Raw genomic sequence first — 17,771 nt, 5'->3', positions numbered from 1 at the left:
TTTGGGAAAATTCTGCAACTCGTTCATTTATATTGCTGCGTAAACAATGTCAAACTAGGCCGTTGGTGTTTGGATCAAGGCATTTGTAATGAATCCGGGTGGTTTAAATTATTAATTAAATGTTTCATTACAATTTTTGCTAATCAATTTCATTATAGGATTATTTACGAAATAATACAAAACGGTTTTGCGAATGGAGCTCGTAGCCAAGGCTTTGTTTGTTTATTTAATTGTAAAAAAAAGACAAAACTATTTCGTTAATGCGTTTGTGATAACTCCGACTTGATTTATTAAGCTTTTCACTTATTTTAGAAAAATTAAGGTAATTGTTTAGAGATGAGGTGGCGTTTTTATCAGAGAAAAACTGTTTTCGTAGAAATGTTTAGTCGGAGACAATATAAAAAGGGAAAATCGTTTAAATACCGGAGGACGCGATTAGAAGAGGCAGTTTGCTAAAGTTTGAGGCCGACTTGCTGTTATTAGAAGTTGTTTTGTTCGGCCAACGTGTGTAACTCGTGCATGAATATTTTCATAGTGGAAAATTCCTTTAAAAATGTTCTGCCTATTCCTCCGCCAGACTGCCGCAACCAACTATCTTACACAATTAATCGTGCCGTATCGGGACTCCATTGACTTAAAAAAATAATATAGCGACCACATTTATTGAGAAGCCATTGGCACAAAAACAATAGAGCAACAACATTTTGGAGAATCCTGCCCTATAATCTAACTACTCTGTATATAATACTCAACCCCTAAAACTGCGCAACCCTAAAGCAACTAAACTGTAAACACTTAATTTGGGGAAACCGCCCTTAAAATCGTTCCAACTACCAAAACCACGTCTACACCTAATTATTCTAGCGGACCGTACGTCATTTCAACGATGAAAAACACAACGCCTTGGAGAGCAACTCCAAGCTTGTAAACCAAAATCTAAGGACGCAACTTCTTTACGTAGCTAAAACTCGTATATATGTCGTATACAAAACAATTATCTGTCCTGCACCACCTAAGTATTTTCTCACAACTACTACCGCCGAAAGTATTTGTGTTAGTTCTAGGAGTTGAAGATAATTGATCTAACTTCTAGAGTTGCGTTTTAGCTGCCGCTATCGTAAATAAAGCTGCAATTAATCCGCCGTTTGCAACCGTTCCCGTCAAGATATTTCAATCGTCTTTATTTTGTCGAAAGGTCTTGTCATTTAGACACTAATATTTTACAGTTTCAGACATGATAAGCCATTACTAACAAGCTGTGTTTCCTACGATCATTGGAACTGCAAGGCCATGCAGGTTTACGCCAATATCAGCACCGGTTGATCCCGATATTGCGATTTACAATGGGTATTAATTGGAATACCATTTCTGGAAATTTTAATACAGCCAATTAAGTGAGTGAAATTAACAGTAGCTATACAAATGATTGCAGAAACCCGTCCGATTGAGCTGGGGTTTATCTCAAAAGAAACGCTCTTAATTAACTTGAAATTGGACACCGATCCCGTATTTTTCCGATGTCGGAGAAAGGAGGAATTAATTAAGAACGTTTTAATTTGTTTGAACGTATTATAGGTATAAGCGGACGAAGCGGTAAATAGACGTTTTATATAAATAGAAAATGCATTGTGAAATAGGATCTTTTTTGCCATTTTTACTTGCCGTAAGTACGTTAACTTATCTAGCTTTTCCGTAATTTGACTTTTCATCCGTACTGTTCAACTTGGATTTGTTTAATTCTACGTCACTGGTGTCTTGTAGAGCTCAAAAAGTGGCAATGAGAAAGTGTTTTCTATGTTTCGTATCTCTTGAAATAGCATCAAGGAAAAATAAAAACCAGATCAGAAAAATTCGTTTTTTTTGGCATATCTTCGGAAGGAATCGGAATTTTCTGGTTTTCCTTAAAGCATGATAATAACTGTTTAATTGCGCAACTTTTCCATAATATGAACACCGTCGTATCTTCTATGTGTTAAGATTATTTATTTATTCTGCAAAGAAAAAATTAATGTCTTCCCTAATACACCATTTATGAGTACAACCCTTTCCAAATGGGAAAAAAGCTTTTAGTTCTTTAATTTATGGAAAACCTACTTCTTTTGTTGATAGAAAATGACATTCTGACACCTTCATTTATATTGGAAGTGTAAGTATTAATATAGTGAAATGTTCCGGATCTGCAAATTATTTCGATAAGATGATAACTAGATGGTTGATTTGCGGATGTATGTGATCCTAATTGTAATTACTTTGTAGGTCAAAGTTAATTAAGACATTTTAATTAAATGCATTCATTTTGTTCAAATACTGTAATTAATTGTGGCGTTTAAGCTATCTAGGTTAAACTTCATGAAATTCGCGTTTGCTCGTGGGTTAATATTAAGGGTAACAGAACAAATCCATTATCTTGCACTTTGCGCGGTGGCGCAAGAAATTAAATAATAAAACGTCTTATACACTAAACATGACCGTGTATTTCAACACTATAGGTACATCAAGATAGTCTCGCTTCCATTTTCTTTAAGGCAAGTTGACAAAAGCAAGACGTTTTCCGCGTTAAATTCTTTGTTAACGAAATCTCCTTAATGCAGAAGTTATAAGGACGGTGGAGATAAAACGGAATAATTTGACAAATCATTTATTACGACTTTTCGAATAGGGGATTTAGCACAATCGGAATTCGTTCATCCACTTACCGATTTTATATGTTTTTGTCCGTATTTCAAAACATGAAAAATATTTTTACTGGCCGATAGGGAATTCTGATATATACAGCCCCACCTTTTCATGAAGTAACATCTAAATTATTCAATAATTTTTTATGCCGGCGGATTTTGAAAATATTCTGAACAAAATGTTTCTTGGTTCGTTATTTTACAAGGAAAACGTTTCTAAACATTATTTGTAAATAATTTCGTTGTCACGAAGGTTTCATACTCGAAAATCTCTCCTGGCATCGAAACTCTATTCTCTCCATAGAGATGTCGGTGGCATATCGTATTTGGGGTTTCCGAAACTAAGCTTCGAACGTGTCTAATCGAAATCGTCAGATTATGAATGTAGAGTTGTGGTTCTTAACGATGTCTCCCTAAAAGCACAGTTCCTGAATAAGCACGTAAGCTGCTGAACAAGCATCACTTTTCTCCATATGAGCCCTTCTCATTCAAATTTTACCGGTGCTGTCTTGTGCTACAAATTAGGTCATATCCCAAATTAGTGCCCCACCATTTCCAAACACTGTAAGCACGGACTTTGTTTGGAGTTCGGCTTTTTCTAAAGAATGCGAAAGTTTTTTCTATCCTAGACATCTACACAGAAAACTTTAAACGACCCCTTCGGTTCTTTTCAAGTTAACTTTCCTTAACTTCTGCTTTCGAAAACTATTTTTTCATTAGATGGATTTTAGTTGCTAAAATAAAAGAGGAAATAAATTAGGTCATCTGTCGTGTCTTTGATTAACAAAAAAAAATTTGCTTTCAGCCCGTAATGATAGTATATCGTTGTTTACAATGTGTAACGTGATGTTAATTACCCACTCGTTGGAAAGCTTTTAATTTATGAGCTTGATAGTAGACAATTAGAGCTTTTGTATTGTCGCAATATTTTCTTACAATTTATGTTTCATTGTTGTCTTCCTTTTCATAAGATTCTCGTAGTTTAAAACAGTTAATTGTAATAATTATCTCGTGTATGAGAACGGAACTTTAAGGTGTTTTCAGTGCAGATTATGCAATACAAGGAGATTTATTACTTACATTTCGCAGCTTCCGTGGAAAACTTTCCGTAATAGGAATAGCACCTGTTTCTAGTAAATTTGCGGGAAATGGTTTACACGAACTACAGTGTACATTTTTGACATACCGTACGTCTTTGTTAGAACACTGCTGCAACTTCGTTAGGAAATTATGAATTTAATTAATTAATTCATCATCATTTTAAGACAAAACAAATTCAAATGTTTAATTAAATACATTCCGTAATACGCACGAAACTTTAATCAATTCAGTTTATTCACTCGGATAAGATCCAAGACAGAAATAAAAGTCCCTACCGTTTTGTTCTTTCCTATGTATCTCCTAGTATCTGTTTTCCGTCGTGAAGAAACCTGCAGAAATCGGTTCGATGTACTGCATCTCCCACTTCTTTAAATAGAAAAAGCCACCAAACGCTTAGATTCTCGTACCGATGATCCTAGACTTCAATCACAAACAAGACGCTAGTTTTTCAAAATAAACAAACCGCAAGCAAAAACAATAAACACAACGCTGCAGTTAATGAACAATGTACTGGTTTTCTTTGGCCACCATTAATGAATGGAAAGTTTTTGGTTTATCATGGATTGCTTGCTTATTTCACGTAAATAATTAAACAACGATGCGCGCGACCTTGATTCTCCTCTGTACCTCTTTACAATCTTCCGCTCCCATTAAGAAGACTTCGGATAACAAATTAGTATTATTATTAAAGAGCAACTCGCACTATTTACAAATGTGAATTAATTTTGCCCTTAAGCAAAATAGTCCAGCGTAGATTTTATTTGACTAAATCCTAAATCCAAAACATCACGTTAAACTCCGTCAGCTATAGGACACGCTTTTTTTATGTGAGCGAAAACTCGTCTCCTCACCCGCACTGCTGTTCAGTTACATTTTTGACTTTCCCGCCTCATGCGTGGCACAGTGGCCTGGACGCTCAACAAGGGCCCAACTTCGAATCCGCGTTCGGGTACGGATATTTGTAAATGGATAATAGTGGGTTGGGTTGGTAAAACAGCTTTGATTTAAAAATAAAGACAACAAAAATTAACTCTACAATTCGCGCACATACACGCCTTATCTCTACATTCCATGTTAAAAATAAATTTGCTAACGATTCAATATGAATTTTTATAACGTACAACAAATTTGCTCTACATTAGGAACAAAAGGAAATTACTTTAAATAGACAAGACGTAGACTGTTACAATATTAACTTCGTTGTCAATTTAAATGTGTTGAAAGTTATATCGTTCTAAAAATGATTCCATTTGTTCATTTTTACTATTTCGTTGTTTATTTGTTATTTTATATTTGCTACTTGCTTCTGTTGTACGAGTGAGTTAAATTATTTAGTTGAAACCTAAGAAACAATTTAATAATGAGCTGCACCTTAGTGGAAAGAACTGAAATAATCTTTTGTATGGATCTGAGAACAAATGTGAGCGTAGGATTGCTCGAGTACGCCATCTCTATAAGAATATCGATTATAAATATGTCATGGAGTTCATGAGTACGTAAGGACCCTGGATCAGTGCAATGAAAAAGTTCCTCAGCCGAAAATTTTGGAAGAAACAAAAAATCAACGTTTCGCCCACTTTCGTGAGGGGTTTTACCATGACAACAAACAAAATAACAATCAAAAATGAGCCAACGGCAGGAATACGCGCTACTTCACTACTGCACAGGTTGGAATAGTAGATGGCTAAACCGAGTTATTTAGACCTATTCCGTCAGGAGAACTTGGGCAAAGTGACACATCATGCAATCGGATGACATATTTGCAAAGTTCTTGAAACAAAATATTGTGGCCGTTTTGAAAAGAATGTTCAGCAACTGCGGACCTCGCGCTTAGAAATTCGAGTGCTAACTAATCTACCACAGTATGTAATAAGAAAAAATAACCTCGTTCCATCCCTAAAGGATAATCGTAGATGCGGTTAAGGACAAAATAATTAAGCGCGCCAGTCTATTTTCGTTACCATAGATAGCTATTGTCAGATATTCAGAATAATTGTTTGCTGGGGGGATTCAACTATAACTCTCGCCAGGAAAGATTGCCGGTCACAGCACACCTTGTGTCGATCTACAATCTATGTTTTTCTTAAGATGCGAGCGACTTCCGGAATAGGATCGTGCCAATGTTGAACGAAAAGTCTTTTTGTTCAACATTGACACGATACTATCCCGGAAGTCGCTCACATCTTGAGAAAAACATAGATTGCAGACCGGGATCAAGTGTTCTGTGACCGGCAAGCTTTCCTGGCGAAAGGTTTACATCTTCGTAATCGTAAAAAGTGCAAAATTGTTACACAGTGAAGACTTCTCCTGTTTGGGATAATATAAAAAAACATCTATAGAAATGATGATATTTAAAGTACCTAATTATTTGTTTTATAGCCCTATTTAGTTATGATGTGAGGATTTCCACGGCTTTCTATCCCCTTTTTATATTTGCGCTTTAAATCTAATAAAAAATGATGCATTAAGCGACTAGAATTTGTCCCTTCCCGTTAAAACTGTGCAAAGTAACTAGCCTGGAAAAAGAGGGTAGGTATGGCGCGTACATAAATTTTCAACCTAATTCTATTTTTTGTGCTAACCTGGTGCATTTTTATTTGTTTAATGTATTCTGATTTCGCCAGAGGTGGTAACGTACCCACAAAAACTAGAACAAATTGCAATTGTTCACTGTTACCTGCAAAATTATCTTAGAGTTGCACACATAACGTAATTTTTATGTATAGAAGAGCTTGTTAACAATATATGTACAGCATCGTTTGCATATTTTCAAGTGAAATAAACTAGACTTTTATATCAAAAACGGCTGGAATAAATTCCACGTGTGGTTTTCAGCCCGTACCAGCTTAAAAAACCGGCACCGGCGACTAGATGTGAGGTTTCTAGGGAAATGTACGTACCTACTCGACGTATACGAATGGAGTATGATTTACAAATCGACAGTGAACGCAATTACTCTCGCTAGCCTGTACCACAGATATACGGCCTATATACTCTGTATAAGTAGAATAGGTACAGATTTCGCTTAGAACAGCAGGAATAATACATAAACGAATTTTAATGAGCTACGTCGCACTGCCCTAATTTACAACTTTCCGAACGTTAATTATGGGAACTTAAACTCCGGCTCGAAACAAAGTTTTCTTTTTTAATCTAAAAATTTTTTCAAGGGAAAAAGTTCTAAAATGGAAAAGATGTTTTGATTTCTTTTAATTAATTAGCTCCTGCCCCTTTAAAATGCAATCCGTACGCATTTCCTTTATCTTCCCAGATTGCCGTTTGGGAAACTATTAGGATTTTCATGTTACGTAGTATTAATATTAGCTCAGAAGAGTGTTCAGACTGAGAGACACTTAGCGATTGACTATGGGACCTCTGCCAAGCCAATTTAATAAGTAATGGAATTATCTATGGATTTTCTAGGCAACGTTTATATTACCTATAGTATTCCACGGATTTAATGTGACATTTGGGTTGTTTGAAAGGAATTTAATTTAATTTAATTCAGAACCCTTAGTAGGAAATAATATATAAAGTAAAATTATCCGGGATAAAATTAAGTGCAAACAAGATCTAGGGCAAACAAGGTTATTAAAAACTTAAATATTTTAGTGCCAAGGAAATTTGCGCATGCCAAACTAGACGAAAACAGACATATGGATTATAAGGTCTAAGATAGAGGTTACGTCTTGAGCTGTAGTAGAGCTCAGAATTTTAAAAAGATTCGTGTTGAAGAATTGAAAAACATTGGTTCAGAGGAACCCGTAGGGGAAATTAGCAATAAATAGAAACTATTCGCCAGTAAAAAATTAGGATGCCGTCAATTCGAAAAAGAAAATGTGTACCAATCCAAACTACCAACACAGTTGAATATAAAAGGCTAAAACCTTACGAGTGATCCTTTTAAGTTCTCCTTTTTAATATTCGTCTCCTTGAAAAAAATTACCACGACTAAAGTGAAGCCTGTCGCAGGCGTTGTTCCGCGCGTTTATAAATAGCGCTATTGTGACAGTAACCTCTAAAATTTATCACTGCCAAATATATGTTCTGATTGCTACAGTATAAGCCTGGAAACCGACCTCTCTAATTACAGACCTCTTTTATTGCAGGCATCTTGAAAACCGAAGGTCACATTACGTTACATGGATGCTGCCCGCGGCCATTTGAATCTGCTAACACTAAAACATGGACGAGTTAAGCCCTGTCGATACCTAATCAAAAGTGACAAAGCGGTGAAATTATATTTGATGTGGTACTACTGGCTATACCCAGTTTGAATTTCATGCAATTCGGTTTACAAATGGGCCGAGATGAGAAAAATTATCAAAGTCCTCATGTGAGATCGAAGGAACTTCAACGTACTTTTGTGTGGCAGATCACTATTCTATTAGTCAGTTTTGACTCTAGCATCATATTGGGAGCCACTACATTCCCTTTGCCGGTACCAAATTCCGACGTCCCTTTCACTCGCAATTTGAGTTTTGGCTCCACCATCTGTAAGATCTTGTCGGGGGCTACCACATTCCCTTTGTCGGTACCCAGCTCTGACGTCCTGTTCACCCGTACTTTGCGTTTGAAGTTTTTACAAATAAATTTGCAAAAATGCACTCTGAATGTTCAATTGATTAGGCTCAACTTTTGGCGTTGCGTATTATATCCCTAAAGTTATGCCCAGTTTGAATTTCACACAATTCGGTTCATAACTAACGGAGATATCAAAAGGGCCGTCCTATTTTTTAGCCTACTTTGCCAATTCACTTAGTCCGATCTACAAATTTTCAAGTTTACATTCCCTTTCACAAATCCTAAAATTCCAGGGTGTTCCAGTGGCCTAAAGTCGAACTGCTACAGAAGTAGATTTAGACGCCGTGTAAATAAGGTAAACTGAATTTCTATTTGTATTTCCATACCCCTCTCGCCTATGAATATTATGAGTAAAATTTTGGACTAAATAGAAACTTTCTTGAAAGACTATCCATTTTCTTTGTAATGTGTAAAACGATTGACGGGATTTTTCTAATGTAATTTCCGTTTGTGTTCTTGTGGTCGCAATTTATCAGTATAGAAAATTTGATACGTATACTTCTTCATAGTGAAAGAGAAAAAAACTAAAATTCCAGATAATGAAACGCTTTCAGATAAAAAACGGGAGTGCAAGGAGATAAGACCCAAAACACCCCAGCGTTGCCGATTCTAAAGACCCTTCTTGCGGAGCATCAGGGACGGTTTTTTCTACTATACCTTTGCATGGTAGCCGAAACTTGGTTTTCGTTGGGTCCGTTTCGGGTTTTTGAATTGGCGAGTATATACGACAAAATTCGGTGGGAGAGAAGGATTCTTCGCCGAAACTTCAAGGTGAATCTATGCAAGTGGTGTGCGAACTTTTAGATCGCATAACATTTATTTCCGACTAAAAGTTTCAAGCCGAATTCGTATAACCGAGGTATACAGAGGAGTTAAACAGTTGCGTAATCATGCGTAAGATTTTTATTGCCAAAGTTGAAGTTAATTGTTGAATTACAAGAGAAAACTGTGCCGTCATTGTGAGGAGACCAAATTAAGTAGGAAGAAAAATCTGCAATCCGGTGAATGGTATTTCTCCCAGGCATTTCCTATTAATTACCAGTACCTAGCTCTTACTTTCCTGAAAACTTGTTTACCTGTAGCGGTACCTAAACTCTTTTACGAATTTAGATTTTACCTTCCACTTCATCCATGCCATTCTTACCCTTAACCGTTCCCAGTGTCACTTTCGTTAACCCACATCCTGATCATCCCTCTGTGTAAAGTGTGTAATTCTATTTCCGAGTAAGTCATAACTTTTTGGATATCAATAATAGTTAATGGACAAATTACTGGCGAATTATTTGTTGAGCAGAGTTTCCCTGTGTTCGGTTATGACGTGCAGATCAATTTAATTCCACCTTCTGAAGAAGATGAAAAATAGAAATAGTTATGTGTTATACTTGTGGAAAGAGCGGACGTGGAATACTTTACATTTGAACGTTATTTGCAAACGGCCTGCTAATTCAACGCCGAATAATTTAAAATTTCATCGCCTCTAATGGATATTAATATAAAGTTAAATAATTTGAAAATATTGACTGTACCATTAAGTAATTAATTAACCAATCGAATAAACATTTTAAAAGCTTTGTGTACGCACAACATTAATATTTTGTTCATTGCCAATTTTCAGAAGTATTGCATTAAAACCTAATACAATTTTTACAGATTGTATAATAAATAACATGTACAAAATTACAAATACAAACGAAGTAATTGTTGTATACAGAAAAATCGTCCTGTACCAACAACGATTCAAGGATGTACTGATACCTATAGGCACAGATACCTACCGTATATCTGTGCTATAGGTTACCTATGATGCAATATGGCTATCCAAAAAAATGCTGTACTTATTTCAATGTTTTGCGAGAATTTTCTTTTTCTAAGTTTAATACAGAAAGGGTATGGTTCTATAAATACAACGCTGATGAGACCTTTTGTTACAAACTATCAAATCTTTTAAAGCGCTTAAAGCAAAATTATGTTTAAATTTCCTTGTCACGAACCCCAAAACGCCCCTAGAAAACTTTTAAACTTCATTAACGGAATTGTTAACATCGCACGGTGGATACCTAATTGCTGTTAAAAATCACAGTGTAAAAAGATTTTCTTGTAGTACAATAATAATACCGAGAAATTCAACTTTTCCCTTAATTGCCTTTCTTCATTTTGTTCGAAATGCGCGGAAACGGAAAAATACCTCATCTTAAAAGGTGAACGCGTGTCAAGTTTCGTTTCCCTAAATCTCATGTTGCGAAATAATTAAAGGACCGCTAATCCAAACTTTATAAAGAAGGCAAGTTCTCGTATTCCTCAAGTGAAGTTGTATTTAATTCAGTTATTTCTCTGAAAGCGGTGTCGCGAAGTTTACGGTCGCAGAGTTTTTGGGCACGTGTTTCAGGTTAACACCTTTTTGCATAATTTATTTTGATGAAAGTTAATGTTGTTTCCGCAGTTTCGCCCTGTAAACTATTGGAATTTGATGAACAAGAATGGCCTTCGCAGTTGATTTAATTAACCAAATGAATAGTTGACGATACATATGACAAATACTCACTTATAACTGTATCTTTCAAGTTATTTCATCTGGGGCATTTTTCTGTCAAATAGACACACAATTAGAAAAATTTGTTCAATTGTCATTTTAATGAGAGTTTTTTATTGTAAATTTAATCGTTTAATTCTATAAGTTGTATTCAGTTTGTACGATAAATTTAAAACGGGTAACTAAGGCAACATTTGTTCGAAAATTTTTCGTGACTAAAGTTTTCTGGTCATGTGTTGAGAAAAAATTGTTATCGGACAAGAATTAACTGGATTTTCGACAAACAGCGTCACGTGCGAGATAAGCTATGCAGGTGTTTTCTCAGGTCTGACGACTTAGAGAAATTTTGAGTGTCATCGGGTTAATAACGATGTTGAATTTATTAGAGGAAGTGGCTTTTGCTTAAATATGAATAATGAGCAGTAAACTATGCTGTGTCGGGTTATTTTGAAATAGACCGTAAATGTCTGTGACGCTGATTTTGGTACCAGAAGTCCAGCCGGCTATACCCCTAGCGCCCTCATTAATCAAACTGCAAATTCATGAAAAAAAGTATCACTTTCAATACTAGTTGTACAAATAACTATTTACGCATGGAATGAAGAAATAATTGGTGTAATACAAGAGAACTCTTACTAGTTTTTTTTTTGTTTCTGAGAAAAGTCTGTCAGATTCGTGTTAAAGTGTGTGGTATATCTTATGGTAGTTATGTTGAATGCTACATTTTGATTCATCGAGTTTGTGCGACCCATATTTTCATTATAGCCCTTATTTAGCTTTAGTTGATTGCTGGTAATAGATTTCCTCTCTTTGAAATAATACCTCTTTGCCTGCTGAATCGGCTGAACTCCTTCGCAATTTGATACCAGGGTGACGAGAGAACTGTCATTCCATCTACAGAGAAACGTGGAAGAATTTTTGCAATAGCAAATGTCGTACGGAGAGATTCAGACTTCATATTGCAACACCACCCAAACCGTAGTCGCTTTCCCTGTATATGTTGTTTCAATCCCAGACTTCGAGCAGACCTCTTCAGATTTTCTGAATGATAAATCCATATCTATTTTTAAATAACGAAATTTATTCGTATACATCGAAAATATTAGCCACAACTTTTGCGTCTTGCGAATGGTTTCTGTATTTTTAAGAGCGCTAAAGGTTCTAAAAACTCATTTCTCTTATGCGATAAAATTAAACTCGAAAATTTTTACTAGTTCTGAAACGTATTTCAAATATATTCCTAAAATTAAAACCTCAGAATTTTACAAGTTCTAAAGAAATGGTAAGGACCATCATCCAATTTCTAAGTAATTAAAATTATTTTGTACATATTTTTTATAAAGTTCTATAACAGGCCAAATTTAACAAAACGTTACTTTCGGCAATTTGTCGTTTATTTAGTATTTTATCTAAATGATGAAAGCTCAACACCTCATGTCACCTTGCTAAATGCGGAATTCCCTCTCTTTTTTAATCCATTCTCTGAACTTATCACTGTCACACCACGAATCACTAAACTAAATGATACAAAATACACGATTACGAGGTCCGAATAAAAAACATCATATATTTGAAGGTTGATTCGGTTACATAACACTATTAATGTTATTCTATATTGCTTTTTTTCATGTTTGCTTCTACAAAGTTACCTAACATTGTCATTTGATTGTAGTCTTTGCGAATATTCGGATTTCGTACAAAACGTCCGAGATATTCGCAAAAAAGTTCGATTGTTTGTGTGTTTTTAAAAGGGGCTATGAATGACTAAATAAGTTCTAAAAAACTTATTTTTCTTATGCTATAAAATTAAACTCAAACATTTTTACAAATTCTGAAACGTATTTCTAATATCTTCCTAAAATTAAAACCTCAAAAGTGCGAAACAAATTCGCGTTAATATCAGCGTATGATTATTATCAATTTTATCAGACTCTCATCATCTACTAATTTACGCAATTATAGTGCCCGTGTGGTGCAGTTCAGTTAAAGCTGAACTGTGGTGCTAAGGGTCCCTGGTTCGAATCCGGGTTCAGGCATGTATATAGTGGGTTGGGTTGATAGAGCCGCCTTGGCTAAAACCCCACCCACTCAAAAATAAAATAAAATTATCTGTGCATTCTTTTAGAATGTGAATTTTTGGAAAAATAAGGATTTTCGAAATAACCGTAAGTACGGAGGCTTTTTTGTTGAACGTTTTGCTTAGCTTTATACGTAGTCATCAATAGAACTAATGCTCACACTAGAATCTTTGTTTTCTTCTTTGGTCAATTTGACATGCATAATTTGTCATTTTTTAAGAGTAGCGTACAGGTATAAAAACAAAATGTCTTAGCATGTCATTTTTACTGTATTATACTGCTTATTTAAACACAATTTTCTTTAAGTGAAGTAAATTAATTAAAATGTCAAAGAAAATAAAAAATAATTTAATTAAATTCACGAAATAAAGTGCAAAGATCATGATATAGATGAGAGATGATCCCCCACGTGTTCTGTTTATCAAGTACGAGTACCCCAGGCTATTTTATACAAAAGAACTTGTGGATCTCAAAATATTTTAGATGTTGATCATCTTTAGCTAGGCCAAATGATATGACAAATAAATCAAAACAATAGCCCCAGGCAAATTTTAATCACAGATGTGAATCGAGATGCAGGTATTTTATATGGACCAAATAATATGTCTATTATCAAAGCGAAAGCGAAAGTCTTAGGCAAAATTAATCACGGATTTATATGGAGATTATAGGCCACCAATCAAATTAATTTCGTCATAATCTATCGCATTCCATTATATAATCTCAACAATCTAAATAATCTTCGGATTAAGACCAAATTGCCAACAAATCCTATAATCCACCATCAATTCTCTGTAGATCAATTTAAATGACTTTGAACGCAAATTAGTCCGCGAATTACTCCAATAGTTGGCGGAAAAAGACCCCAACTCCATCTTACGTTATGGCACTTTTGAAAGGATGGGATAGTGCGCCATCTCGTTGAAAAGTCCTGGCTAATATTTTAATAGCAGAAAGCATGTTGTTGTCTTTGATAAATTTCGGAAGTTATTTTTACATTCGTTTCTGCAAAAGAGAGAAGCAGATTTTTCCCTTTGAGAACTGGTTTATAGGTTTCCCGAAAACGATTTTGATGAGTCATCATCTCGTAAATCGCGAATTTCAAAGTATCCTTTCACATGATCGAGAATTACATTACGTTAAAGAGAAGAATGGAAACTGTAGCAATATTTCTACTAACTTTTGTATTTTACGTTATATTTATTCCTATTTTACTGCTGCTGTATTCAAATGAGTGACATTTAAAGGCGTAAGGAGTACTTTGGGACTACTATAATAGCAATTTTTTGACATTTTCTAAATCGCAATGAAAATTCTTTAAAGGTAGAATATAATAGTATTGGATATAAACTCAAACAATAATCCTGAAAACAGTAATTTAAATAAAGTATCTGTATTTTATTTGGTATTGCAATTTCTGGGATTTACAGTGTAATACAAAAGCTATTACGTGCCAAATGAGTCGGTGCAGAATCCGCGTTCATGTTCTCAACCTCGTCAAAAGCTATTGCAAATTTTATAGTAGAAAGCATCGGTATGTTGCAAAGTACCCAGTCGTAAAAGACAAGTGCTTTAAACATTAACACACGAAACCTGTTGCGTTGGTGAAACTGATGAGACACAACTCAAATGTGACAAGCGTATAATTAAATTTAATTCGGGATTACGAAGAGGGATGGATTATACGCTTCTTATCAACTGTCAGGCATTATTACATTAGAGAGAATTAGGGCACAAGTTGAGTACTATGTCACTGAACACTTACCTTATAAATTCCTAATAGGAGAATTACGCTAAGCACAATCATGAAAAGTTGCGTTCCAATAATTGCAAGGTACGCAATTTGCACCCCTAAAAAACGTCAAATTAATTCGTAAGTATGTAAGGGTTAATTTCACATTTACCATAATAGACATCTTCTAGCACGGCGTATTTCTTGACATTAACACTAATCCTCCAACTGTACAGAAGAACGACCAGCACCGAAATATTCTGGAACAAGAGAGACAATATCTACGTAATTGCGAAATTCTCAAACAAAAAAATGTAGGCGAAATAAATGAGAATGCATCTCTATTTACTCGGCGATGCTCATATTAGGATATAAACGAAGGTAGAAATTCCATTTCCCTCCAATACCGGCAAATTAAATTGCTCGAGCAAAAACGTTTAATAAACCGCTATTTGCGACGAAAGTAAATGCCTTCTTCGGTAAGTGAAGTAATTAAAAGATTGCACGAGGGTCATAACAGGAAGCGGAATTTGCAAAGGGGAAAAATAGTAAACACTGAATGTGTTTTCCACGTTCAGCAGTACAGCTTCAGGTACAATTTTCGACTTAATTTGGATTTCGCGAAACTCTCCCCGGTCTGTTACACATTTTCCCCTGAAAATGCACGAACTAGTTTTGTTTCAAACGCATGTACTTCAGGACAAGTTACAAGGTTAGGTTATGGGATAGCATATTATGAACAAACTGGAAACTTGGGCAGCACCGGAGTTGAAATTATGACAAAGTTATAAACTCATTGGCTGGAAACGATTTTGTCAAACTACGTGACTGGAATTACAATATGTTCCTAACAGCTCTCATTAAACTTAGGATAATTTGTAAAGAATTTCCTCGCGTGATTGATGCTTCTGGTGTAATTAAGATAGCAAGTTTACGGTAAGTACGAACGACTTGCTAACGACGGTTCGATCGTAATAAAATGCCACTTGTAGGGAAAGGTGGCTTACGTGCGACGAAAACTGTGAATAAAAAATGTAAGACTGAATTTGCTTTGCTATCTTTCGATAGAACATATGTCAAAATTAATACAGAAATGAGGAGGCTGTATTTTTGCTGACAGAAATCGTCCTTGCAAACCAAGATATGCACATGCTACGATTTGCATTTGCATTTCAGATAGCGAAGGGGGACAGCTGTAAAACGAGGAATGCTTTTAAATTATTGCTTTTTGCATGTACGAGTTCTTTAAATATTTATGATGTAGGTTCTTGAAAAGGTTTTGTGGAATAACATTATATAGTCTTAAACATTTTGCTTTAATACTAAAGTGCATGTTTTTCAAGAAAGAAAACCCACTTCAATATACAAAATCTTTTTTCCTGCTTAATTTATTAGCCTCCTATACACAAAAACCCTCTCAACGCTGCGTCTCAGTTTTTTTTGTTTTTTTTTAAAGGTTGGGCATCGACTGCCTAGGTCTTGTCGCCATTCACACCCACCATGGTAAGTACTCTTCTATATTTTACTGTACATCCCTATCGATTTTAGGAATCTTAGTACGTGCTCCAAATTTCATGTGTCTGTAAGATTGGTTCTAACATCAGCCTTTATGTTGAACATATCACGCTGGTTTACATACTCTACGCAGTCACATATCACATGCTTCACAGAGAGATCGACGTCAAAAGACATGGGTGCGTGAAATTTGTGTGTCCTATTCTTAGTCGATGTATCTTTATTTGTTCCTCTCTGTGAAAGCCTTTCAGGTGTAGTTTTTCTTTAACCGATGGTTTAATACCTAGCTATTTCATTTCCACAAAAACTTACAGATTAAAAAGGACGGGTTCGTTGCGGCGACGAAGATATGTGAAATGAAAATCTCTGCCCACGGAACCCCCGTTTACGTTTTTTAGGAATGTTCCGATGCGATCGACCGACAATTGACATATCGGACGCAATTTACCACGCTAGCTACAGGTTTCGTCAACATTCGGAGATATTAAAGAAATATTGAAATGGCTAAAATTCCCATCTAGTCGCCTTAAAACGAAAAAAACGAGAAAAAAATTGTGAAAAAGCGCCTGAAAAAATTCAAAAGCATCTACGCAATACGGCACAAGAGTGGAAATAAAAACATTAACCTAAATGGGCGCAAAATGGGCACCGGTGAAATTCTTTGAGCTTTATGTTACTAAACGATTACCTTAGAGACCACCTTTCTTTGTGCTTACCATTCCTACAGTATAGTACTGTAATTTTTGGGATTATCTGTACATATTTACTTTGGCGACCGTACCGTATTTAATTTTTGTTTTTGCATTTTTACCGCACCGTACCTGTAGCTTTTGCTTTTTCTTGCACCGCTCCGTTTAATTGCAAGGTAAGCTTTTTGTGTCATTAATTATAAATGAGGGACATTGGTACGCTTTCCTGCATTTGTTTTCCTGCAACCCGCTAATTAATTTGTGTTTTGTTGCGTGCATTCCCGCTAGGGAGGTCCCCGTAATTTTGTTTTAGTTTTACCGAAGTGGCCGCCGTCATTTGCGGAACTCGGGAGATTCCTGGAGTTGCCGGTTACTCTGATTGAGTTTACCCGAGGCTTCCGAGACCGATCCGCCAAACCGCTGTTACCGGCGATCTTGACCAGGGGCGAGTCCGTAACCATAATGGGAGTCCGTCCGTCCGCCCAACCGGCGGTCTGTTTCGCCGACAGGACACCCAGGTTGCCGCCGGCTGCCGCTACTTCCGCTGCTCACATGATTTACTTACAATAACTGATATTTGTTTTTTTTCTTCTAGATTAAATTGTAATTATTATTCCAGTAACTACCCAAGTTCTTCGCAGTTAGTGACAAAACGTATTTAAATAAGTGACACAGTTTAACTCTAAGTTTACGTAATAAATCTGGGTATATCTGTTGATCAACTTCTAACATTTGAATCTGATGTTACCAAAAAGTTTAGTAAGGGATACGCCAAGTTTTCCGACATACCCACATATACATTTCAATACCTTCTACCTGCCAAAACAAACTAGAACTTGATGAATACTTAGTTTTAAATAACTTACA

General features: G+C 35.6%; 1 protein-coding gene across 1 annotated transcript in view; it reads right to left on the bottom strand.

The window, feature by feature from the left end:
• Positions 1 to 17,365, bottom strand: part of LOC116168013 — a 171,319-nt gene extending 153,954 nt beyond the window's left edge. The window contains exons 1-3 of the mRNA XM_031483654.1: positions 17,294 to 17,365; positions 14,873 to 14,960; positions 14,734 to 14,819 (exon numbers count right to left, since the gene is read on the bottom strand). Coding sequence (XP_031339514.1) covers positions 14,734 to 14,819; positions 14,873 to 14,960; positions 17,294 to 17,365 — 246 coding nt within the window. The remainder of the gene's footprint in view (positions 1 to 14,733; positions 14,820 to 14,872; positions 14,961 to 17,293) is intronic.
• Positions 17,366 to 17,771: the final 406 nt, after the last annotated feature.

This window comes from Photinus pyralis, unplaced genomic scaffold (assembly GCF_008802855.1).
Source record: "Photinus pyralis isolate 1611_PpyrPB1 unplaced genomic scaffold, Ppyr1.3 Ppyr1.4_LG4, whole genome shotgun sequence".
Lineage (NCBI taxonomy): Eukaryota > Metazoa > Arthropoda > Insecta > Coleoptera > Lampyridae > Photinus > Photinus pyralis.
This window is presented reverse-complemented; position numbering and strand designations above follow the sequence as displayed.